This window comes from Bufo bufo, chromosome 5 (genome assembly GCF_905171765.1).
Source record: "Bufo bufo chromosome 5, aBufBuf1.1, whole genome shotgun sequence".
In the NCBI taxonomy this organism is placed as follows: domain Eukaryota; kingdom Metazoa; phylum Chordata; class Amphibia; order Anura; family Bufonidae; genus Bufo; species Bufo bufo.
In genome coordinates, this window is record NC_053393.1 from 266,276,873 (window position 1) to 266,304,375 (window position 27,503).

Here is a 27,503-nt window from a genome sequence, read left to right on the forward strand (position 1 = left end):
GGCATTTTCCAGGGGCCCTAATGTGTGGTAAGTAGGTAAATGACCAGTGAAATCCTAAAGGTGCTCTTTGGAATATGGGCCCCTTTGCCCACCTAGGCTGCAAAAAAGTGTCACACATCTGGTATCGCCGTATTCAGGAGACGTTGGGGAATGTGTTTTGGGGTGTCTTTTTACATATACCCATGCTGGGTGAGAGAAATATCTTGGCAAAAGACAACTTTTTCCATTTTTTTTATACAAAGTTGGCATTTGACCAAGATATTTATCTCACCCAGCATGGGTATATGTAAAATGACACCCCAAAACACATTCCCCAACTTCTTTTGAGTACGGCGATACCAGATGTGTGACACTTTTTTGCAGCCTAGATGCGCAAAGGGGCCCAAATTCCTTTTAGGAGGGCATTTTTAGACATTTGGATACCAGACTTCTTCTCACGCTTTGGGGCCCCTAGAATGCCAGGGCAGTATAAATACCCCACATGTGACCCCATTTTGGAAAGAAGACACCCCAAGGTATTCAATGAGGGGCATGGCGAGTTCATAGAAATTTTTTTTTTTTGGCACAAGTTAGCGGAAATTGATATTTTTTATTTTTTTCTCACAAAGTCTCCCGTTCCGCTAACTTGGGACAAAAATTTCAATCTTTCATGGACTCAATATGCCCCTCACGGAATACCTGGGGGTGTCTTCTTTCCGAAATGGGGTCACATGTGGGGTATTTATACTGCCCTGGCATTCTAGGGGCCCTAAAGCGTGAGAAGAAGTCTGGAATATAAATGTCTAAAAAATTTTACGCATTTGGATTCCGTGAGGGGTATGGTGAGTTCATGTGAGATTTTATTTTTTGTCACAAGTTAGTGGAATATGTGACTTTGTAAGAAAAAAAAAAAAATTCCGCTAACTTGGGCCAAAAAAAAGACTGAATGCAGCCTTACAGAGGGGGGGGGGGATCAATGACAGGGGGGGGATCAATGACAGGGGGGGTGATCAATGACAGGGGGGTGATCAGGGAGTCTATATGGGGTGATCACCCAACTGTCATTGATCACCCCCCTGTAAGGCTGCATTCAGACGTCCGTATGATTTTTACGGATCCGATCAGTCTATCAGTGGATCCGTAAAAATCATGCGGACATCTGAATGGAGCTTTACAGGGGGGTGATCAATGACAGAGGGGTAATCAATGACAGGGGGGTGATCAGGGAGTCTATATGGGGTGATCACCACAGTCATTGATCACTCCCCTGTAAGGCTGCATTCAGACGTCCGTATGATTTTTACGGATCCGATCAGTCTATCAGTGGATCCGTAAAAATCATGCGGACATCTGAATGGAGCTTTACAGGGGGGTGATCAATGACAGAGGGGTAATCAATGACAGGGGGGTGATCAGGGAGTCTATATGGGGTGATCACCACAGTCATTGATCACTCCCCTGTAAGGCTCCATTCAGACGTCCGTATGATTTTTACGGATCCGATCAGTCTATCAGTGGATCCGTAAAAATCATGCGGACATCTGAATGGAGCTTTACAGGGGGGTGATCAATGACAGAGGGGTAATCAATGACAGGGGGGTGATCAGGGAGTCTATATGGGGTGATCACCACAGTCCTTGATCACTCCCCTGTAAGGCTGCATTCAGACGTCCGTATGATTTTTACGGATCCGATCAGTCTATCAGTGGATCCGTAAAAATCATGCGGACATCTGAATGGAGCTTTACAGGGGGGTGATCAATGACAGGGGGGTGATCAGGGAGTCTATATGGGGTGATCACCTCCGTCATTTATCACTCCCCTGTAAGGCTGCATTCAGACGTCCGTATGATTTTTACGGATCCGATCAGTCTATCAGTGGATCCGTAAAAATCATGCGGACATCTGAATGGAGCTTTACAGGGGGGTGATCAATGACAGGGGGGTAATCAATGACAGGGGGGTGATCAGGGAGTCTATATGGGGTGATCAGGGGTGATCAAGGGCTAATAAGGGGTTAATAAGTGACGGGGGGGGGGGGTGTAGTGTAGTGGTGCTTGGTGCAACATATTACTGAGCTGCCTGTGTCCTCTGGTGGTCGATCCAAACAAAGGGGACCACCAGAGGACCAGGTAGCAGGTATATTAGACGCTGTTATCAAAACAGCGTCTAATATACCTGTTAGGGGTTAAAAAAATCACATCTCCAGCCTGCCAGCGAACGATCGCCGCTGGCAGGCTGGAGATCCACTTGCTTACCTTCCGATCCTGTGAACGCGCGCGCCTGTGTGCGCGCGTTCACAGGAAATCTCGCGTCTCGCGAGAGGACGCACCGGCGCGTCCACCCAGAACAACAGGACCGCCGCAAAGACGCAATCCTGCGTACGGCGGTCCTGAGGTGGTTAAATGTTCTTTACAAATAATTTTTATTCACTTTTATGTCACTCATTTTTTCCCCACATATAGAACACCTCTCCCCCTCCCTGTGCACATATATGTGTGCATATACATATACACTTAGGGAGATGTTACCTGCTGATCTAAAAAAACATCACAAATCTCCCGATTCTCCCCATGTCTATATGGGGTAAGAGAAACCAGCCATTTCCGGTCCAAAGACCCAGGTCAAAATATATCAAAATATATATCAGTATGCATGACGTGATTTTTTGTCATTTCTTGTAGATTAACAAATCGCCAACCCCTATCCCCCCCCCCCCCCCCTTGTATACAGACATTCTCCACTATGATCCTTGAGAGAAGCTGTGGTGCGTTCCACCCTGGAACGCACACAGGAACCCTTATCACTTCCGGTCTATTCCACACACAATTCCCTCTCCCTGGCCATTATTAAAACCCCTGGATACCCCTCCAAAATGTCCTTACACCTACCCACATTATCCGACAACAAGTCCATGTACTTTTGTGCCGATCCCTCAGCCGCCTCGGTCCCGATGCGTTCCAAGCTGGAACGCATACCGGAAGTGACGTCGCTTCCCCTCCCGGCCCACACATCCAATCTATGAGCCGAGATGTGTTCCGATGCGTTGCACGCTGGAACGCAAACCGGAAACAACTCCAAGCTAAGCCGACTACAATGTGTTCAACCTTGGAACACAAACCAGAAGTGACGCCACTACCTAGTTATTTGGCGCCTTTTCACTGTATAAATACCTGCCATTATGTATGATACACTTATGCTCCTGATGAAGGGGATCCCAGTGACCCCGAAATGCGTTGAGCCTACTCCTACCCCTACCCTGTGCTAAACAATAAAAAGAAAATAACCAGATGTTCCAAGTGTGACTGCCGTTATTTCTGGACGATCTTACAGGGAGACCAGGCGCAGGAGGAAGCTGAGTGGGTGTTATGTGCTTTATCCCACCCTGCCCCTCCTGGGTGAAGTGAGTTTTACAAAAAACTTTTTTTATATATTCCCATTGCGATTTTAATTAACTACAATTACTGTTTTAAAATGGTTATTCTGCATGTTTTCATAAACGTTGTGTTTTTAAACAATCTTATCAAAGTTACCACTTAATTAACCATTTTTACCACAAGTAGGCCATAACTTTTGAGGCAATTGGCGCCCTATACCTATACAGGTCATTTTTGTTACGTTTTTTGTCCTATCCTTGCACTATGTCCACATCAGGTTTACCCCTGTCTGGACACTAGACCTGTGGCTGCCTACCACCTCTCCAGTAATTAAACACACCCGTATTATACCCGAATTTTAAAACCATACACTAACTGTCCTTTTTGGCCTGCCTGGATATCCCAGACTCTTTTCACCAAAAGGAGTCTGTGACTAATCCCCTCTCATTTTTCCCTCGTATCTATGCCAACAGTAAAGTATCCTGAAACCATTCATGTGTGGGGTTGCTTCTCATCCCAGGGAGTGGGCTCACTCACAATTTTGCCCAAAAACACAGCCATGAATAAAGAATGGTACCAAAACACCCTCCAACAGCAACTTCTTCCAACAATCCAACAACAGTTTGGTGAAGAACAATGCATTTTCCAGCACGATGGAGCACCGTGCCATAAAGCAAAAGTCATAACTAAGTGGCTCGGGGACCAAAACGTTGACATTTTGGGTCCATTGCCTGGAAACTCCCCAGATCTTAATCCCATTGAGAACTTGTGGTCAATCCTCAAGAGGCGAATGGACAAACAAAAACCCAATAATTCTGACAAACACCAAGAAGCGATTATGAAAGAATGGGTTGCTATCAGTCAGGAATTGGCCCAGAAGTTGATTGAGAGCATGCCCAGTGGAATTGCAGAGGTCCTGAAAAAGATGGGCCAACACTGCAAATACTGACTCTTTGCATAAATGTCATGTAATTGTCAATATCCTTTGAAACGTATGAAGTGCGTGTAATTATATTTCACTACATCACAGAAACAACTGAAACAAAGATCTAAAAGCAGTTTAGCAGCAAACTTTGTGAAAACTAATATTTGTGTTATTCTCAAAACTTTTGGCCACGACTGTAGAAATTCCATAAAAGTGACCACATCTAAGAAACTACACTCAAGGTATTCAAAACAGATTTTACAAGCTTTATTAACCCTTTACGCGCTCCATAAGATTTAATGGAAAATGGAGATAAAATTTCAGAATTTCACTCTTTTGGAAGAATTTCTATTTTAATAATCTTTTTTCCAGTAACAAAGCAAGGCTTAAGAGCCAAACAAAACTCAACATTTATTATTTTGATTCTGCAGTTTACAGAAACATCCCATATGTGGTCAAAAACTACTGTACGGGCACACAGCAGGGCGCAGAAGGAAAGGAACGCCATTTAGATTTTGGAAGGCAGATTTTGCTGGATTGGTTTTTAGACACCAACACTTAAAGGGTTACCAAAGTTTGTAAAATCTGTTTTGAATACCTTGAGGGGTGTAGTTTCTTAAATGGCGTCACATTTTGGAGTTTCTACTCTAGGGGTGCATCAGGGGGGCATCAAATGGACATGGTGTCAAAAAACCAGTCCAGCAAAAACTTTCTTCCAAAAACCATATGGCATTTCTACCTTCTGCGCACTGCCATGTGATCATACAGCAGTTTACGACCACATATGGGTCGTAACTTTTACAGTTTTTTTTTAAACCGTGTTCACCTCAGGGTTTAGGTCATGTGGTATTTTTATAGAGCAGGTTCCTACGGATGCGGCAATACCTAATATGTATTTTTTTTATTTTTTGTAACGTTTAACAAAGCATTTTTGAAACAATAATAAATAAATCATGTTTTAGTCTGAAAGCCATAGTTTTTTTAAAATTTTTAAACCATTGTCTCATGTAAGGGCTCATTTTTTGCGGGATGAGGTGACTATCTGATTGGTACTATTTTGGCGTACATACGACTTTTTTGATCACTTTTACCACCTTTTTTGGGAGGTAAGGTGGGCAAAATTTCAATTTCATCATAGTTTTTATTTTGTTTATGGCGTTCACCGTTCGGGGAAAGTAACATGACTGTTTTATAGATCAGGCATAGATTCAGTGATAAATGTGTTTCATTTTTTTCACTTTTTTTTACATTTATTTGACCCAGACCCACTTGGTTCTTGAAGATCCAGTAGGTCTGATATCTGTATAATAAAGTATAGTACACTATATAGTGTACTGAATTTTCACTTTAAAAAGTCTGATCAGACTTCTGCCTTTAGCAGAAGTCTAATCAGCACCATGGACAACAGGAAGCCTGTGAAAGCGTCCGGTTGCCATGGTAACCACCACTCGCTGCCACAACAGAGCAGCGGGTGTTGGGGACAGAAAAGGCACAGCAGCACAGGTGTCGGGGGCTGAAAAGGCACAGCAGCCCCCGATGGGAGAGGGAGGGTGCTCCCTCTCTGTTAAACTCTTCCATACAGCGGCCCCTACGGACCACGGCATGGAAGGGGTTAAATGGCTGACATCTGTGCCAGCCGTTTCAAGCAGAGTGTCAGCAATGTGCTGACAATCTGCTAAAACCGCTCGACCATCCTGAGAGACGGGGCAGGCGGATGATCGCCCACCTAACTAACTGCCCGCCCGCCTGCCCGCGCCCGGAATTTTGAAGATTCTGATCCCCGCGGTCAAAGAACGCGGGGATAGGAAACTTCCGAAAAGCGCAGGTCGGAATTCACAGTGCTTGCTGATACGGTGGGAGGGGTCACAGGACCCCCCCTTGGCATTGACCCAGGGTGCATGCTGATTGATTTCAGCAGGCACCCAGCTCCGATCACTGTATGGCGGTGATCGGAACTACACAGAACGTACCTGTACGCCCTGTGTCCTTAAAGGGGTTGTCCGGATTCACAGCTGAACCCGGACATACCTCCATTTTCACCCCGGCAGCCCCCCTGACATGAGCATCGGAGCAGTTCATGCTCCGATGCTCTCCTTTGCCCTGCGCGATTAGATTCGGTGACGTACCGGGGCTCTCCATGTCCTCCCCTCAGAAAGAATTCATTCTAAACTCAATACAATTTATTTTGGAACATAATTTTTTCACCTTTAACGATACCTTTTACATCCAAACAAGGGGTACCGCTATGGGTACAAAATTCGCACCTTCATATGCAAATTTGTTCGTAGGCCTCTTTGAAGAGTCTCTAGGTCTCCAATCCCATAAGGATGTGCATTTTTAATCGCCGATATATTGACGACATTATCTTTATCTGGGGGGGGTAGCACTGAGGACCTAACTTCTTTCAAATCGATGCTAAACAAGAACGACTGGGGCCTTCAATTTACACATGAATCTGACTCCAAGAACTCAACATTTTTAGATTTAAAGATCGAAATCATCAACAACAAGATCACCACCAGTACCCATTTTTAAAAAGTAGACGCCAACAGCTACCTAGAATACTCTAGCTGCCACCACACCAAATGGAAGAAAAATATACCGTACGGGCAAATGAAAAGAATACGGAGAAACTGTTCCAATGAAAAGACCCTTAAAACACAACTAGCAATTCTTAAAGACCTTTTCTTGGAAAAGGGCTACCCAAAAAGTCGAATTAAAGCGTCAACTCAGAGGATCCTAAAAATAGACCAAAGAGATGCTTTGAAACCACCACTCCTAAAAACTACCAACGAGAAAGGATACCAATACAATCTTATCACCAGATACAACAGAGATCATAAAAACATCAGAAAGGTAGTTACAAAGCATTGGAACATCCTGCTAAAAGATCCCATCCTCAAAAACATACTACCCCAATTACCGTCTATAACCTTTAGAAGGGCGCAAACCATCAAAAATATTATCGCCCCATCCTGCCCCAAACATAAAGCCCCCACGAAGACAATCTTTCCACTGCCAATAAGAAAAGGGTGTTTAAAATGTGGCATCAAAAAATGCAAATGCTGTGCAATGATTACACACGACACCAAGGCCATCGAAACAGAGGTCCCTCGGGCCTTTGGACTATAAAACAAGATTTAAACTGCGGAACCAGAAACGTCATATACCTCCTAAAATGCCCCTGCGGTTTACAATACATCGGTAGGACCACGCAAACCCTCAGAGAAAGAATGTGCGAGCATAGGTCTAACATCAAACGTAAAGTCCCGACACACAGCGTATCACGACATTTCTCCGAAAGGCATGAGGGCTCCATAATCGGTCTCACAGTCACACCCCTAGAAACCATCACCTCATCATACCAACAGCTATGCCGGAAGGAAATGTTCTGGATGTTTACACTAAACACTCTATCCTCTTTCGGTCTGAATGAATGTCTAGAATATTCCAACTACTAAAAAAATACCACTGCCTAAATCCTGTATTTGCCACCTTTGGTACAATCTCATCATCATCCATACGTCCTGATTTTTATGCGCATTAACAATATATTTATTTATATTGATGTATATCATCATCCACTCCAATTTTTTCGTGTCTCTTTACCTAACAAATGTGTGTGTGTGTGTATATAAAATAAAATAAAATTATGTCCTGTGTATATATGCATATATACACTGCTCAAAAAAATAAAGGGAACACTTAAACAACACAATGTAACTCCAAGTAAATCACACTTCTGTGAAATCAAACTGTCCACTTAGGAAGCAACACTGAGTGATAATCAATTTCACATGCTGTTGTGCAAATGGGATAGACAACAGGTGGAAATTATAGGCAATTAGCAAGACACCCCCCAATAAAGGAGTGGTTCTGCAGGTGGTGACCACAGATCACTTCTCAGTTCCTATGCTTCCTGGCTGATGTTTTGGTCACTTTTGAATGCTGGCGGTGCTTTCACTCTATAGGGAGTGCAGAATTATTAGGCAAATGAGTATTTTGACCACATCATCCTCTTTATGCATGTTGTCTTACTCCAAGCTGTATAGGCTCGAAAGCCTACTACCAATTAAGCATATTAGGTGATGTGCATCTCTGTAATGAGAAGGGGTGTGGTCTAATGACATCAACACCCTATATTAGGTGTGCATAATTATTAGGCAACTTCCTTTCCTTTGGCAAAATGGGTCAAAAGAAGGACTTGACAGGCTCAGAAAAGTCAAAAATAGTGAGATATCTTGCAGAGGGATGCAGCACTCTTAAAATTGCAAAGCTTCTGAAGCGTGATCATCGAACAATCAAGCGTTTCATTCAAAATAGTCAACAGGGTCGCAAGAAGCGTGTGGAAAAACCAAGGCGCAAAATAACTGCCCATGAACTGAGAAAAGTCAAGCGTGCAGCTGCCAAGATGCCACTTGCCACCAGTTTGGCCATATTTCAGAGCTGCAACATCACTGGAGTGCCCAAAAGCACAAGGTGTGCAATACTCAGAGACATGGCCAAGGTAAGAAAGGCTGAAAGACGACCACCACTGAACAAGACACACAAGCTGAAACGTCAAGACTGGGCCAAGAAATATCTCAAGACTGATTTTTCTAAGGTTTTATGGACTGATGAAATGAGAGTGAGTCTTGATGGGCCAGATGGATGGGCCCGTGGCTGGATTGGTAAAGGGCAGAGAGCTCCAGTCCGACTCAGACGCCAGCAAGGTGGAGGTGGAGGTGGAGTACTGGTTTGGGCTGGTATCATCAAAGATGAGCTTGTGGGGCCTTTTTGGGTTGAGGATGGAGTCAAGCTCAACTCCCAGTCCTACTGCCAGTTTCTGGAAGACACCTTCTTCAAGCAGTGGTACAGGAAGAAGTCTGCATCCTTCAAGAAAAACATGATTTTCATGCAGGACAATGCTCCATCACACGCGTCCAAGTACTCCACAGCGTGGCTGGCAAGAAAGGGTATAAAAGAAGAAAATCTAATGACATGGCCTCCTTGTTCACCTGATCAGAACCCCATTGAGAACCTGTGGTCCATCATCAAATGTGAGATTTACAAGGAGGGAAAACAGTACACCTCTCTGAACAGTGTCTGGGAGGCTGTGGTTACTGATGCACGCAATGTTGATGGTGAACAGATCAAAACACTGACAGAATCCATGGATGGCAGGCTTTTGAGTGTCCTTGCAAAGAAAGGTGGCTATATTGGTCACTGATTTGTTTTTGAATGTCAGAAATGTATATTTGTGAATGTTGAGATGTTATATTGGTTTCACTGGTAAAAATAAATAATTGAAATGGGTATATATTTGTTTTTTGTTAAGTTGCCTAATAATTATGCACAGTAATAGTCACCTGCACACACAGATATCCACCTAAAATAGCTAAAACTAAAAACAAACTAAAAACTACTTCCAAAAATATTCAGCTTTGATATTAATGAGTTTTTTGGGTTCATTGAGAACATGGTGGTTGTTTAATAATAAAATTAATCCTCAAAAATACAACTTGCCTAATAATTCTGCACTCCCTGTAGTGGTAGCATGAGACGGAGTCTACAACCGACACAAGTGGCTCAGGTAGTGCAGCTTATCCAGGATGGCACATCAATGCGAGCTGTGGCAAGAAGGTTTGCTGTGTCTGTCAGCGTAGTGTCCAGAGCATGGAGGCGCTACCAGGAGACAGGCCAGTACATCAGGAGACGTGGAGGAGGCTGTAGGAGGGCAACAACCCAGCAGCAGGACCGCTACCTCTGCCTTTGTGCAAGGAGAAACAGGAGGAGCACTTCCAGAGCCCTGCAAAATGACCTCCAGCAGGCCACAAATGTGCATCTGTCTGCTCAAACAGTCAGAAACAGACTCCATGAGGGTGATATGAGGGCCCGACGTCCACAGGTGGGGGTTGTGCTTACAGCCCAACACCGTGCAGGACGTTTGGCATTTGCCAAAGAACACCAAGATTGGCAAATTCGCCACTGGCGCCCTGTGCTCTTCACAGATGAAAGCAGGTTCACACTGAGCACATGTGACAGAGTCTGGAGACGCCGTGGAGAACGTTCTGCTGCCTGCAACATCCTCCAGCATGGCCGGTTTGGCATTGGGTCAGTAATGGTGTGGGGTGGCATTTCTTTGGAGGGCCGCACAGCCCTCCATGTGCTCGCCAGAGGTAGCCTGACTGCCATTAGGTACCGAGATGAGATCCTCAGGCCCCTTGTGAGACCATATGCTGGTGCGGTTGGCCCTGGGTTCCTCCTAATGCAAGACAATGCTAGACCTCATGTGGCTGGAGTGTGTCAGCAGTTCCTGCAAGACGAAGGCATTGATGCTATGGACTGGCCCGCCCGTTCCCCAGACCTGAATCCAATTGAGCACATCTGGGACATCATGTCTCGCTCTATCCACCAACGTCACGTTGCACCGCAGACTGTCCAGGAGTTGGCAGATGCTTTAGTCCAGGTCAGGGAGGAGATCCCTCAGGAGACCGTCCGCCACCTCATCAGGAGCATGCACAGGCGTTGTAGGGAGGTCATACAGGCACGTGGAGGCCACACACACTACCGAGCCTCATTTTGACTTGTTTTAAGGACATTACATCAAAGTTGGATCAGCCTGTAGTGTGTTTTTCCACTTTAATTTTGAGTGTGACTCCAAATCCAGACCTCCATGGGTTGAAAAATTTGATTTCCATTTTTAATTTTTGTGTGATTTTGTTGTCAGCACATTCAACTATGTAAAGAACAAAGTATTTCAGAAGAATATTTAATTAACTCAGATCTAGGATGTGTTATTTTTGTGTTCCCTTTATTTTTTTGAGCAGTGTGTGTATATATATATATATATATATATATATATATATATATATTTTTTTTTTTTTTTTTTTTTTTTTTTTTTTCTCTATATATATTTTTGGATCTAGAGATATATATATATATTTATATATTTTTATGTATGTATTTTTTTATCTTTTATCTATACACAGATAGAGATTATATATATATATATATATATATATATATATATATATATATATATATATATATATATATATATATATATATATATATATATATATATATATATATATCTCTCTATCTATATATATTATTTTTTTATCTAGTTTTATATATGAGTGATCTTTATATATTGATTATCATTATCACCATTGTTTATGCTATTAATTATTATCTTTTTTATTACTACCAATCATCGCTAGATGACTGTGGGTACCTGCTATAGTTCCCCTTGTATGAACCATTTAAAACACTGCCCCCTGTATGAACGGTTCCCCTTGTATGAACTATTTATACAGTACCATCCCCTTGAAATCCTAACCACTTGACAAGGGAGCCAACCATATGACTCCACCCATACTAATGATACCATTTCTCAAAATCCACACTTATGTACGTCTTTAGGCTTAGTGCAAACCCATCACCAAGGACCCCCCCCCCCCCCCCCCCCCCACACTTTCTTTTTTTTTCTTTTCCATATCTCTCGCACATTATAAATATATACACTTTGTTCTTGAGGCGCATTTCCGGTTCTGGTGCGTTCCACGGTGGAGCGCACCGGAAGTCGGTTATGTGTTCCACCGTGGATACTACACAAGGGAGACACAGACTCATAGGAGCACCTGGGACTTCCGGTTCAGGTGCGCTCCACGTTGGATTAGGCCGAAGTCCGGTATGCACTCCGAGGGCGCACTATGAAAGAGGGACACACACTTTTTTTCACACCCGAAAGTGGTGAGGAGGTACCCCCAACCAACCCCACATGTATATATTGGCTACCTATGTACCGTAGATCTTATTTATTCACTAAACTAATGTTTTTGAGACAGAGGTCGTCACTTCCGGTGCGTTCCACAGGAACGCATGCAGAAACCGGAAGTGACACAATTTGAAGTCGTTTTTTGGCGGTCTTTTTGGCTATTCCCCATGCTATTTAAACCCCATTTCACTGTATGTTGAATGTATATGCTCCTGATGAAGGGGACCCACTAAGAGGCCCCGAAACGCGTTGAGCTGCTCACTCCCCCAACCCTGGCTTTTGGAATAAAAGAATAAAAGAAAGAACAAGGACTCGAGAGTGATCTTTGTTCATCTCTAAAGACTCTACTGGCGATCCAGGTGCAGGAGGTGTGATGTGGGTGTCTTGAGCTTTATCCCACTTTACCCTCCTGGGTGAAGTGAGTCACTAAAATTTTGATTTTATATTTCAATTTTATACTTGCAATTTACCATTGCTTTTAGTATTTGTTTTATCTATACCTAACATAAACTGCTATCCTTGGGTTATATACCCCCACAAGCCATGATACTAGGGATATTGGCGCCTTTTTGTGGTACTTTTTTTAGCGTCCCCACGCTACCCCACTCCTTTCTTTCCAATCACCCACCTTGAGGCCCTCTAGGTGGGTTGAGACCATTTAGAAGCCCGCCCTCACTCGTTCTACTATCTTCATTTCACATTTTTTTCCCCTAATATTCAGGTGAAATGAAAAGACACTTATTCTGCCCCACCTTTGGCGCCCTGCGAAGTTACCCCTGGACCATCATTCTGAAGGCCCAGTGACTAACCCTCTTTTTTTCCTTTTCCTGTCTCTGACTCTCCATGATGATGCCAGGAACCCCGGTGACGTCACCGGCACTGATGGGCGGGATTTAGCTCTGCCCTAGACAGTAAAATGGCTAAAGCAGCGATAAAGCCTGCCCATCAGAGCCGGTGATGTCACCAAACACACTGTCATTTAAAACAAAATAGACCTTGCCCTGCGCGATCTAGCGCAGGTCAAGAAAGCGCATCGGAGTATGAGATGCTAGCCTCAGGGGGGCTGCCTGGGTAAAAAAAAGGGTATGTCCGGGTTCAGCTCTGAACCTGGACAACCCCTTTAAGTACCGGGACATCAGGGCGCCCTGTGTCCCCAACAAGTTAATTCTTGTGCAACACCTAAAGGATTAAAAAGTTTGCAATATCAGTTTTTAGTAACTTGAGGGATGTAGTTTCTGAAATGGGGTCATTTATGGGGCGGGGGGGGGGGGGGGTTTCCACTATGTAAGCCCTACAAACTGACTTCAGCCTGAACCGGTCCTTAAAAATTGGGTTTTGGAAATTCTTAAAAATTTTAGGAATTGCTTCTAAACTTCTAAGCCTTCTAACGTCCTAAAAAAATAAAATTACATTTACAAAATGATGCCAACATAAAGTAGACATATGGGGAATGTTAAGTAACAAATATTTTATGAGGTATCACTTTCTGTTAAAAAAGCAAAGAAATTGAAATTTAGAAAATTAAAAAAATTTTCAAACTTTTAGGTAAATTTAGGATTTTTTCATAAATAAAAGGTGAAATATATTGACTCAAATTTATGACTCATGAAGTACAATATGTCACGAGAAAATCTCAGAATGGTTTGGATAAGTAAAAGCCAAAGTTATTACCACATAAAGTGCAAAATTAGACGTGGTCACGGGGGTATCAATGACCCTTGGTCATGAAAGGGTTAATGATCTGATGATTATCTGGCAGAAGAGCTTTGCTAGATCAGCGAGACAGGTATGCATTTGCACACTTATCTCTCTTGTTGTCTGACAAAGGCCTGTGTGCTCAGTCCAGGCAGGAGAGGAGGCTGCGCAATCTGGCTAACAGCAGCTTGAGGACCCTGAGGATGCAAAGAGTAGAAGGGGCCAGGCCTTATAAAAAAAAAAACCACAGTATTCTTTTTCATTAAGCGTGACAGTAAACTGAGAATTCAAACAAAACAAAAAAAATTAGTAACTAACAAACAATCTTTGTCATTGTTATTTGATCTTGCTTCATAAGATATTACAATTGCAGATCATAAAAAATACAACAGAAAATCAGTGCATTGTTTTCTCAGGCTGCAGCCATGTCTTCTTCCCCACATATGCTAATGCACATGAGCCCGGTAGTTTAGGATAAGGGGGCTGGGTTTAGGTTGCATAATTTTTGTCTACACAGTGAATGTGGCCATTTTGTTGGAAGGAATCTCCTAGTTTCTAATAGTACAAAGATTTCAATTACTTACCAGTAATTGGTTTTTCCTCTAGCCCCCACAGCGGCACGTAACAGGAGGATACTCCGCCCCCCAGGGACAGGAAACATGGAGATCTTTAAATAGTCCCCTCCCCTTACCTGCTCCAGTAAATAACCGAGAAACTCTGGAAAGGATGCAACATAATATTTATGTATTATCCAAATTGAACAAAACATGAACAAGGATATTTTCCAAAAATAAAATTTTAAATATAGAAAAAAGGCAAAATATAATGGGGGGAAATTCCCTGTGCCGCTGTGGGGGCTAGAGGAAAAACAATTACCAGTAAGTAATTGAAATCTTTCCAAACGCCACCACAGCGGCACGTAACAGGAGGAATAACAGAGAAGCTCTAAATTAGGGTGGGACTACCGCAGATAAACACTCTGCGAGCAAAGGATAACTCTCTATTCCTTAACACATCCAACTGATAATGCCTAAAAAAAGTGGAAGGTGAGGACCAGGTGGCTGCCTGGCAAATCTGCTCTAATGGAACATCTGTTGATTCAGCCCAAGATGATGCTGCTACTGACCGAGTTGAATGGGCTTTAAGACCTGCTGGGGGGGGGGGGGAACCTTTTTTTGAGTCATAACACCACAAGATTGCCGATCTGATCCATCGGCTAATAGATGCTTTGCTTGCCGCGTTACTCCTGTTCGGGCCTAAAAAATTGAACAAACAGTCTGTCCATTTTTCTGAAATCCTCCGTGGCTTTAAGATAGGTCAGTACTGCTCTTCTCACATGTAGGTTATGAAAGAGTCTTTGTTCTGGACTGCCAGATGGAGACCCAAAGGATGGAAGAGACACTTCCTGTGGACAGTGGAACTTAGAGACCACCATGGGCAAAAAAGGAGAGTGTTTTAATACTATTCTATCATCTCTGATGGTTAGATAAGGAGGTCTGCACGAAAAGGCTTGTATTTCCCCCACCTGTCTAGCAGTGGTAATAGCTATCAGAAAAACGGTTTTGAAAGTAAGCAATTTTAAAGGATATCTCCGGTAAGGGCTAAAAAGGGACTGTCTGTTAAGGCAGATAGTACCAGGTTTAAATCCCAAGGGGGAACAGTGGGCCTAACCATGGGTTGTTTTATTCGGGCCCCTTTCACAAATCTTTTGATGAGATCCACTTCTGCCAGTTTAATGTCCAGAAAGGCACTTAGGGCAGATATCTGGACTTTAATTGTGCTAACTCTAAGACCCTTTTGTAGACCTGACTGGAGAAACTTCAGAACCTTAGCGATCATAAAGGGGCCCCTGGTATCACCATATGTAAATTTAAAAAATAACTGCCAGATTCTGTTATAGCTCTTTGATGTCACATTTTTGCGGCTATAGAGAATCGTGGAAATTACCGCATCGGAGAGGCCTTTCTCTCTTAATAATTCCCGTTCAGGTTCCACGCTGCTAGCTGAAGTCGGGCTGTCCTGGGATGCCAAACTGGGCACTGGTGAAGGAGATCAGGAACATCCAGTAGTAGATAAAAGTCCCCTGGTGACATCTTCAGTAGTAGTAGGAACCATTATCTCCTGGGCCAATTAGGTGCGATCAGAAGCAACCTGTGGTTTCCCAGTAACACTCTTAGTAGAACTTTGGGGATTAGCACAAATGGAGGAAAGGCATACAAGTTTTCGTCCGGCCATGGTTGGGAGAGGGCGTCGACTATGAATGGGTGATCCGTGTAGGATAGAGAACCAAACTTTTCTGTCTGTTTAGACGCGTTGCAAATAGATCTGGAAAGAACCACTTTTTTGAGTTTTGGGTGAAGGGCTTTTAATGCTTCCCAAACTGCGGTTAACTCCCTTAGGTTGGAAGAAGCTAAGCTTAGGTGTTTCTGCCATGTACCTTGCACTATGGACTGATCTGAAAAGGCTCCCCAGCCGCTTCTGCTGGCGTCTGTAGTTATTGTCACAACGTTTGTTTGCTGCCAAGGAACGCCCCTGCTTAAATGTTTTCTGATCAGCCACCAGCTTAAGGAGTCCTTTACGTATTGAGGAATTCTCACTTTCATCTCCAGAGAGTCTACCCTCTTGTTCCATGCTCTGAGCATGAATGACTGGAGGGTCCGAGAGTGAGCTTGGGTCCACTTTACTGCTGGGATAGTTGAGGACATCAGACCCAAGATCTTCATTATCAATCGGATTGTTACCTTTTATTTGCTGCAGAGCATGGTTAATTCCTGACTGATCTTCTGGATCTTTTCTTGTGGAAGAAAAGTCTTCATGAGTTCCGAGTCCAACAACATCCCTAAAAAGATTTTTTTCTTTTCTGGACGGAGATCTGACTTTTCCGTATTTATTAACCATCCTAGATCTGTTAGATTCCGCTTTACAAATTCTATGTGTTCCAGAAGTAGATGTTCTGATTCTGCGGCAAGGAAGTTGTCTAAATAAGGGACAACTAATATTCCCTTCAGATGTAGGACCGCTACCGCATCTGCCATTACCTTGGAGAAGACTCTTGGTTCTGACGTAAGGCCAAATGGGAGGACCTAGAACTGGAAGTGATGTACTACCGTCTCTGACCTAACTGCAAATCTGAGGTATTTTTGGTGATCTCTGCAAATTGGAATGTGGTAATATGCATCGGTGAGATCCAGAGTTGCTAAAAAGATGTTTCTTTTTAACAGACTGATTGTGGATTTTATACTCTCCATCTTGAAACGCTTGTAAAGCAGATGATGGTTCAGCCTTTTTAGATTTATAATGGCTCTCTTTCGGCTTTTTAACAAGGAATATAGGGGAATAATATCCTGTTCCTTCTTCCCCCGGGGGAACTGGAACTATGGCTTGTTTCTGAAATAGGACCTTCACCGGGTCTAGGATCAAAGATTGGACCGATCTGGTTTTTTCGGTAATCCGAAAAACATCCTGGGGTAGAGAGGAAAATTCTAGAGCTGGAAATATTCAGAGAGCTGGAAATATTTCTCCATGCCTGGACAAAATCTTTTAACCTTCCTCCTACCTTGCCTCTGGCGTCATTGTTTAGATGATTTTTGGGAAGAATCTGAGGGGTTGAATAAAAACCCATTTCCTCTTCCCCTCCCCAAACGCCATCGGGACGAGAAATCTCTTTTTCTGATCCTGCCTGCCTCTTGATGCCACAGGAAAGTTTCGTTTTTGACGAAAATTTCTCGGGTCTGAGGGAAAATACTTCTTTTTATCCGTGGCCTTTTCTAAAATGTCATCCGGGACCGATCCGAACAATCTATCTCCTTCACAAGGGATGCCGCACAACTTATTTTTAGATGCAGTGTCCCCTGCCCATGACCTCAGCCACACTGCTCTTCTGGTGGCATTTGAGAGGGCCGCTGATCTGGCTGCCAGTTTAACCGTATCTACCGAAGCATCCGGTAAAAACTTAGCCGCCTGCTTAAGCATTGGTAAGGAGGCCACAATATGTTCTCTGGGGGTCCCTGCCACTAGGTGTTCCTCTAACTGGCTGGATCTGGCCATGTAAGTGGAAGCTACACAAGGCCTTAGGATGGACATAGAGGCTTCCCAGGATTTTTTCAGTAACGCCTCACCTTTTTTGTCCATAGGGTCTTTCAGCAGACCTAAATGTTCAAAGGGTAACGCTGATTTTTTTTTTGTAATTTTTTTCAACTGGGGCATCTACCTTTGGACACTTATCCCAAAAGGCTGTATCTTCCTCTGCAAAAGGGTATTTTCTTTTTAGGACTCTAGAAACCTCAGATCTTTTTTCTAGGTTGACCCATTCCTTATTAATTAATCCCGTTATATTGGAGTGAAAGGGAAAAATGATCTTCCTTTTTTCGCCTATGCCCTTGAACATAAGGTCCTGCACCGTCTTTGGTTGTTTAGATTCTTCTAAGTTTAGGGCCGCTCTAATAGTTTTTAATAATGAGTCGGTGTCCTCATCCTCTGAGGAATCCAACTCAGACCCGAGGGAAGTTCGCCTTCATCCAATTCATATTCCTGACCGTCAGTCTCTGAGGAAACAGACAACTCTGTCATGGAAGTAGAGGGTCTTTGAGACGTGGAAGCTAATTTTTGATCCACCGCACTGCTCACTTACTCCTTTATAATGTGTCTGATGTTATCCAACAGGGAAGGAGACTCCTCAGAAACAATCTTTTCAAAACACCTTGAACAGAGTTTTTTTTTTATATCCAGAGGGCAAACCCTTTTTACAGCTGGAACATTTTTTGACCCGCTGGGAAGATTCCACAGATTTCTGAGCCTCCCTGACCTAGGAGATACATTAGAGTGCTCATTCAGAAAAGGGGGCCGCCCCAGAACATAATAAGTTAGACCCACACCCTGGTGCAAGTAAAAGATTGTTTCTGACCAAAAAGGGGTGCACAGATAAGAAAGGAGAGCAATCGTTTTAACCTCCCAAGGAGGCTGTCTTACCGGGCTGCAGATTTTTGCTGGGTCTGCAGGCCTGCGAATCGTGTCCTCTCCTGGTGCCGACATAGCTGAATCGTCTGCTGCACCGAGGACGCCAAGCAAATCTCCACGCTCGTTGTCTAGGGGATATCGCCTGCATGTGAGTCAAAGCTCACGTGACCCGCGCGTCCTCTCGCAAGACTTCGCACGGACACGCCGCCCCCACCGGAGGACTTATGCCTAGGAGTCAGGAAGGGCCGTACTGCGTCCCGCCCGGAGTTCCTCTTGCTGACCGGGCACTGCTTACAAAGGACCAGACATTCTCCCACAGGAGGATCTCCAGGTACTCCAAGAAGGGACAGGAAACAACTAGAGCAGGTAAGGGGAGGGGACTATTTAAAGATCTCCATGTTGTTTCCTGTCCCTAGGGAGGCAGGGTATCCTCCTGTTACATGCCGCTGTGGGGGCGTTTGGAAAATAGATTTAGTAACAGCACCAGCTGTAGGATATACATAGTACCAATCAAAAGAACATACAGCTGAACAGTTTAGTTATGCAGTTATAATTCCTGCCTTCACAGCAGACTTCTGCAGATAAGCCTTTCAGCAGCTTTGAAAAGCTATTTAGCATGTGGTAGCAAGATGGAGATGAAACTACATAAACAGCAAATACTCATGTTGCCCTGATATTATACTTATGGATATAGAACATACAGAAGGTATGTACCAAGTGGGGCCTCCATTACATCTCTGCAGAGGTTGTCACCCAGCTCTCCTACACTTCTGAATTCCAAATTTACCCAGTTATGTAGTGATAAAACCCTTCATATAGCTAGTCCAGCTTGCCATTCAGGGTTCTGGAAAAGCTGGGTGACAATGAGCATTTGCATTGGCTTATATAACCATTATGCCCCATAGGTATTGTCATTGCTAAAAAGTGCCATTGCTAGGGAAATTTGCCTTTCCAGTTCCTGGGAAAGCTGGGTTACTACCATGTGGAGCTGTAACAGTCTGCAGAATACTAGTAAATATAGTTATTTATTTTATGCATTTTATATAGCGCTACTATATTCCGCAGCGCTTTACAGACATTATCATCCAACTGTCCCCAATGGGGCTCACAATCTAAGGTCCCTATGTATGTCTTTGGAGTGTGGGAGGAAACCGGAGTACCCAGAGGAAACCCACGCAAACACGGGGAGAACATACAAACTCCATGCAGATGTTGCCCTTGGTCAGATTCGTACCCAGGACCGCAGCGCTGCAAGGCAACAGTGCTAACCACTGAGCCACCGTGCTGCCCAAATATATCAAGATAACGCCCCCCTCTTCACTACCAAATAGTGCCCACAGCCAGGCAGATTTGTCTTTCAGGGTCATGGGAAAGCTGAATTACTTGCACAATGTAAGGGACTAGTAAGCAAGGTCTCCAACACCAATGAATGTCCCATTTTGCTTAGACAAACAGTGAGAAATTCCTCCTGGCTATATAGGAAAACTTGACATTCAGGCATCTGGGAAATCTGTGCAGCACTTTTAGTGTCAGTGGCCGGGTACTGTCTAGTATCCCTGCACACATACAGGAGGAGGTTTTCTATGAAGTTGCTGAAGTCTTGCAGCTTCCACCTCTTTTATTCACAGTGCTCTGAGTGTCTATTAAAGAAAATGCAGTGTTAAGTCCCGTTCTTCTCCTGAACTTCCTGTTTGCCTGGGAGCTAATGCTAGTGCACAGAGCCTGTCCCCAGCTGAAGATGGAGTAGCAGGAAGTGCAAAAAACATCTTTTTAACTGCTTTCAGCAGCAGCTTGCAAATGCCCATGAAGAATTAAAGACAAACTTTCCTTAGTAGGCCATGCTTTTTTTTAAGTTTTAGTGTCGTTTTGAAGATAACAGTGTGTGTGCGCATGTGTGAAGGGCTGAAATCTTTAGTGAAGATAAATTATCGCTAACGTGCATTTATAGTAGTAAATGATACTCTGGAGGAGGTTTCTATATGTAAATGCAGTAGTCTCTTCCACTAGTGTTCAGCAGATTGTTGGGAAGGAACACTTCCTTCTCGACTATCTGCTGTAATATCATTCCGTGTAAAGGGACTGTGAGAAAAATCTGTGTGTGCGAAAGAATTGTGTGTGTTGTGCATGTAGCATAGCTTTGTGTGGGCAGCAGAGCTGTTTGTGTTCTTTATATGCAGCAGAGCTGTGTGTGTCAATGTCAGTACTACAGAGCCGTGTGAGTATTGGAAAAATGTCATGATCATGGAGAGTAAAAAAATAATAATAATAATAATCTAGCAGAACAATCACTACAGAGCAATGACAAGAGACATTTACTTGGAAAAGTGCATTTAATGGAATTGTCCAGGGTTAGAAAAACATTACTGCTTTATTTAAAAAAACAGCACCACTCTTGTCCATGGGTTGTGTTGAGTATTACAACCTGTAGACAGGGATGGGGAGGTTTTTGGAAAAAAGCATCAATGTCTATCTCTTCCTGGACAACCTCTTTAAAAGTGTGACCAGATGAGACATTGCCGTTTTAATGGTCAGGAGATGACACACACTAAGGTTAACAGGAGCTGACCAAAACTATTACCCCCACTAACCTCGACCCCAAAGTTAGTGACCTTGACCCCTCCCACTTCATTAAAGGGGTTCTGCAGTTTGTTTAAACTGATGATCTATCCTCTGGATAGATCATCAGCATCTGATTGGCGGGAATCCGACACCTGGGACCCCCGCCGATCAGCTGTTTGAAAAGGCAGCGGCGCTCCAGTAGCGCCGTGGCGTTCTCACTGTTTACCGCCTGGGCGGGGCAAAGCTCTGTTCACTTGAATGGAGCTTAGCCCCACCCAGGCCAGTTGATACTAGTCGTGATGTCACGGCCTGCGGTAAACAGTGAAAAGGCTCCTGGAGCACTGCTGCCTTCTCAAACCGCTGATCGGTGGGGGTCCCAGGTGTCGGACCCCCGCCGAGCAGATGCTGATGCTCTATCCAGAGGATAGATCATCAGTTTAAACAAACTGCAGAACCCCTTTAAACCACCAGGGAAGATTTAATACTCTTTCTTATTTTCTGTTGTCTAACCCTGGTGTGCGTCTTATATGCATGTGCATCTTAAGCTAGTTTCATAAGTGTGTGTTTATTCCAGGAAGTGTGAGTGATATTCCCCGACTTCAATGCTGCTCCTGCGAAATTAACTTGCAACATTATAATAATTTATGATGCTATAAATTCCCTTACCTAAAGCAGGTTCAGAATTTTTGCATGCATCAAGTTGCTCTTGTAATGTTGCTTCGGGCTTTATGTCAATAGGCTCCTCCTTGTCTATAAAAAAAAAAAAAGAAATTGAGAACGATGCCTAAGGTCACAAATGCTTGAGATACAGTCTCCAAAGGATCACAGCAAAAATAATAACCTCCCCTAAAAACATAACCTTTATTAAATAAAATCCCAAAACAAAATATGAAATAAATAAAAATGTAATATATTACTGGGAACCTATGGTGGTGTAGTGCTTCACCAATCCACTCAGTCCTATGACAGGGGATCTAGCCCTATTCTGTCCTTACCTAAAACGGAACACCCGCCCTGATAACAGTCTTCGGATCTCGCTCTAAAAAAAAAGCCCTAACCTAACAGAGGGGGCTAAAAAGAAAGGGGCGCCCTAAACCTGGGACAGAGTGGAATTAATTTGGTACCCCAGCTATACACCAAGCACCTTAGGCACACTCTGTTGGTATTACGTTACAACATGAACTAACTATACAGGGTGGGCCATTTATATGGATACACCTTAATAAAACACTGAGAAACATTACTTTTTAGATTTTGGTTTACAGAGCTGTATGAGGGCTTGTTTTTGGCATAACGAACTGTCGTTTTTATTGGTAACATTTTTGAGGTACATACGACTTTTTGATGAGTTATTTTTTTTTGGGGGGGGGGGAGGTGGGGGAATTTTTTTTTTCTGTTACGGCGTTTACTGGACAGGAATCGAATTTTTTTTTTTTTATATAGTTCAGACATTTTCTGACGTGGCGATACCGAATATGTGAGCTACAGGCAAAGATAAATTCAGTAGCAGCCATTGGAAGGCTACAAACTACTGTTAGAAGTACGGTACATCTCTAGCTACTGCAATTCTGAAGCTCTGCCATAACCACACAGTTTTTTTCCATGGTATTAGGGATCACTCATGTACACAGTACTGAAAAGAGCAGTTTGTACTTACCTGGTTTATCATCTCTGAGAGCCTCTTCTGCCTAACAGTGTGAGAGAAGAAAAAGAAACTATTATAGTCGAAAGTATAAAATACGAATCAGCAAAGGAAAATAAAATGTTGACATGCGTAAAACAGAAACTTTACCTAAAGGCTCATGCACACAAACGTATTTTCTTTCCATGTCTATTCAGTTTTTTTTGTGGACCGTATACAGAACCATTCATTTCAATGGGACGGCAAAAAGAAAAATGGAAGTTACTCAGTGTGCATTCCGTTTGTCCATTCCGCAAAATGATAAAACATGCCCTATTATTGTCCGCATTACAGACAAGGATAGTACTGTTTTATTAGGGTACAGCTGTTCCGTTCCGCAAAATACGGAATGCACATGGACGTCATCAGTATTTTTTGTGGATCTGATTTTTGCAGGCTGCAAAATACATGTGGTTGTGTGCATGAGCTCTAAAAGGTGTTTTTTTTTTTTTTTTTTTGTTAAACAGGAGGGTGTCGGCACACATTGTGGCAGTCCTGCGTTTTTGGCGCGGCAAAAACACGCACCAAAAAACGCATGAGATCTTTGCAATAACATACCAGTGGTTATGGTTCTTTTCCGAAAGGATCAATATAACCCAGCAGACTATGAAAGCAGTGTATGTATTATTCAACTGCATGTGTTTTTATTTTTATTTTGCTGCACCTTAGGATACCTGCACAGGTTTCAGAATATGTACAGTTTTTCCACAGGGATTCTGCTGCAAAAAAATGCAGCGTAGTACAGTACCAACTAAGTGTATGAGATTACACAAACTTCATGTACACTTTGCAGATTTATTTTCTGTGCAGAAATTGACCTGCCATATGGATTTCCAAATAGGCAGCATATCAATTATGTTTGCGGTTTTAGCAGAAATTAGAAATTACTGATTTTGTAGCTGATTTGCTGCAGAAACTAACAAATCTGCACGAAAATTTGTGTGGATCTTATGTGCAATCACACACACTCGTGTGCAGATGGCTTAGGGTATGGCCATATGGTCAGATTTCCTGATGCAGTTTGGAAGCCAAAAAATAAATAAAAAATGTTGTATGTGCCCTTTATACTTTCTCCCCTTTTATGATCCACTCCCGATTTTGACTTCCAAAAGGATTCGGGAAACCTGATCACGTGGCCATATCCTAATAAAAGCAGTTTTAACAATGCGGTTTTTGTTGTTTTTTTTTTTTCCACCACAACAAAAAACACAACATGTAAACCTTTAGAATGTACCTCAGTTAATACATTTGAGGGTTGAGAGGTATATGTTGCCTCGTTGTCTTCCTTGCAGGCTACACACTTATTTCAGTAAAGAGCAAATAGACTGATGGCAAAATAGACAAGATAGAGCAAAAATAAGCTGGATGCTACCCACAAAGGGAATTGCAAGGTAGTTGTTTGTCTGTAGTAGGAACTAGTGATGAGCGAGCACCAAAGTGTTCGGGTGTTCGGTCAGAACACATTGCGATATTAGTGCGCTCGGCTGAGCACTCGAGTATAATGTAAGTCAATGGGAGACAACCAAGCACCCCCTGCTCGGATGAGGGGAGGGTGCCTGGACCATAGGAAAAGGTCTGAAAGTGATGGAAACACCTCTGAAATCGATCAGGAACAGCAGGGGGACCATGTCTGGATGCATCTTGGACACCAATGTCGCTGCTGGGAACCATGTTGTCCAAGTTGTACACCACTTTTACAAACTCACCAAAAAATGCCCAAAACCTTGCCCCCACAAAAAAAAAAAATAATAATCTTTTTAGGAGGAAAAATTGTTAGGAAACTTTCTTACCTGTAGATTCAATTGTATACAGTGTAAGTGCTGCCAAAAATTACAAGGAAGAAGCACTCCGAAACATCCTGTATTTCACCTAGAGAAGGGCCTTATTCACATCGTGGTACAATTGTTCAGGTAGTGGGACTCCTACACTCATACAGCCTATGCACCAAGTGAAAGGGCTGCCAAAAATTACAAGGAAGCAACACTCCAATGCACCTTTTATTACACATAAAAGGAGGGCATCATACACACCCTTTAAAAATTATAATTAATTGCCTGCTGGTGACCCTCAAAAAACATTATGAGCAAGGGCCTGCTGGATACCCTCTAAAACATTACGGGTGAGGGCCTGCTGCTGAGCTGACCCTGGAAAACATTGGAGGTGAGGGCCTGAAGGTGACAAACCCTATAAAACATTGTACTGAGGGCATATATACTGTATGGAACAGAAGGAGGAGGATGATGAGAAAACAAGATTCAAACATATACCCTTTTTTAGAGGTGAAAAGGGTGCATCTGAATCTTGTGGATTGTGTACATTGTAAAACATACATTTAAATTGCGTGTTTGTTCCTCATTAGCTCACCGTTCCTCTGGTGGAGTGGAGAAGTCAGGGGCAATCCAGGCCTTGTTCATTTTTATCTGAGTCAGCCTGTCAGCATTGCCAGTGGACAAGCGGATACGCTTATCTGTTATAATGCCACCAGCAGCACTAAATACACGCTCAGAGAATACGCTGGCGGCAGGGCAGGCCAGCACCTCCAAGGCACAGAGTGCAAGTTCGGTCCACGTGTCCAGCTTGGACACCCAGTAGTTGTAAGGCACCGAGGGATCATTCAGGACGCTGACACGGTCTGCTATGTATATCTTTCAAAACTTGTCCCTTCGTGAGCCACTAGGCCGCTCTTCAGGGTGAGGTTGCTGGCGGGGTGTCATAAAAGTGTCCCATGCCTTGGCCAGTGTTGCCCTGCATTTGTTGGAACTGGTGTGTGTTCCCCTTGTCTCCCTTCCTCGGTTGCCAAAGGAAGTACGGACTCTGCCGCCAGCATTGTCAGATGTAAATGTTTGGAGCAATTTCTCAACAAGGACCTTCTGGTATTGCACCATTTTATTTGCCCTCTCCACCACAGGAATGAGAGATGAGAAGTTCTCTTTGCAGCGGGGGTCGAGAAGGGTGAACACAGTAATCCGTGATGTCTAAAATGCGTATAACGAGAGGGTCACGGGAAAGGCAGCCTAACGTGAAGTCAGCCATGTGTGCCAAAGTACCAACAGGCAAGACGTCTGTCGACGTCAGCATGACTCTCCATCAGGGCCGATGCAACCATATAGGCGAACTAGGCGTTCGCCTAGGGCACCGGCCTGCTGGGGGCACCCTGGTGGGCTCCCCCTGACTGGGGCTGCAGCCCTGGGCGAGCGGGCCTTCAGCCGCCCCCAGCGCAGTTACAGGGGGGCAAGGAGGTGGAGGTCCTTCTTAAATATGGCAGAGCAGGCATCTGCTTACCCTGATGGCAGGTGCCTGCTCTTGCCAGTAAATTACCGGAGGAGAGGAGGCGGGCGGCAAGGGAGGCTGTTCTAGCAGCTCCTCCCTCGTCCGCCCTCGGTGATGCCGGAATATGATGTCATTCCGGCCACGGCATACTAAACAGCGCGCTGGAGGACTGAGGAGCTGCACCACACTGGACCCCAAGGAGGTGAGTGTTTAAGTGTTTGACTGAGTGAGTGTCTGCCTGTGTATTCATGTCAGTGAGTGTCTGTCTGTCTGTAAATGTATGTGTGTCTGTCATTGAGTGTCTGTGTGTGTAAGTCAGTGAGTGAGTGTGTGTATGTCAGTGAGTGTGGATGTCTGTCAGTGAGTATATATAGGTGTGTGTGCGTTTCAGTGGGTAGGTGTATGTGTGTCAGTTAGTGTATGTGTGTCAGTGAGTGACATGAGGGGGCGGCAAAATGGATCTTTGCCTAGGGCGGCAAAAAATCCTTGCACCGGCCCTGCTCTCCATATCCTCCCCTTGTGCCCATCCACGTCGAACCAGTGGAATTAAACTTCCGTCGGTAATACCCTCTGTAGCAGAGGCAACATTCTCCAGCTCCTCCTCATGGTCTAAATCACGCTGAGAAGACGAAATGTGGGTGATCTGGCTATCACCCTCACTTAAGTCCTCCCCCATTTCCACGTCTGCCACATTCAGAGCGTCGTCCTTGATTGTGAACAGCGATCGTTTTAGTAGACACAGAAGTGGGGTGCTTACGTTGATTATAGTGTTATCGCCACTAACCATCTGTGCGGATTCTTGATACCTCACAGAGGTCTGCCATCAATGCCCACTACTCGCTTGTGAATAGTGGAACTTGACTCGAAAGGCGACGACCATGTTGCAGCTGGTATTCCAAAACTGCCCTCTGCTGCTCACAAAGCCTGGACAACATGTAAAACAGAGTTCCAGCGCACAACAGTCGGTGAGCGACGTGGAAGCCCCAAGCGCTGCTGCAGCGTTGACAGAGCGGCTGAAGCTGTGTACGACTTGCTGAAATGGGCACCCACGCGGCGCGCCTTTACTAGTAGCTCTGTCAAATTTGGGTATGTTTTAATAAAGCGCTAAACCACTAAGGAGAGGGAGGAAGAAGGAGGGAGGAAGAAGGAGGGAGGAAGGAAGGAGGAAGCCAGTAACATAGCTGGTGGCTGAGAGCCTGATGGACGTAGGGCCCGCAATCCTGGGCGTTGGTAGCACCTGTGCCATCCCAGGGTACAACATTCACCCAGTGTGCAGTCAGGAAAATGTAGCGTCCCTGA

The 27,503-nt window shown here is 44.0% G+C and overlaps 1 protein-coding gene across 6 annotated transcripts in view; it reads right to left on the bottom strand.

Annotated features, from left to right (window-relative positions):
- The window catches only part of LOC121001875, a 378,122-nt gene that overhangs the window by 285,819 nt on the left and 64,800 nt on the right, over window positions 1–27,503 (bottom strand). For all 6 annotated transcript variants that reach the window (XM_040433099.1, XM_040433098.1, XM_040433102.1 and 3 more), the window contains exons 4-5: window positions 22,911–22,941; window positions 21,920–22,003 (exon numbers count right to left, since the gene is read on the bottom strand). In XM_040433099.1, coding sequence (XP_040289033.1) covers window positions 21,920–22,003; window positions 22,911–22,941 — 115 coding nt within the window. The remainder of the gene's footprint in view (window positions 1–21,919; window positions 22,004–22,910; window positions 22,942–27,503) is intronic.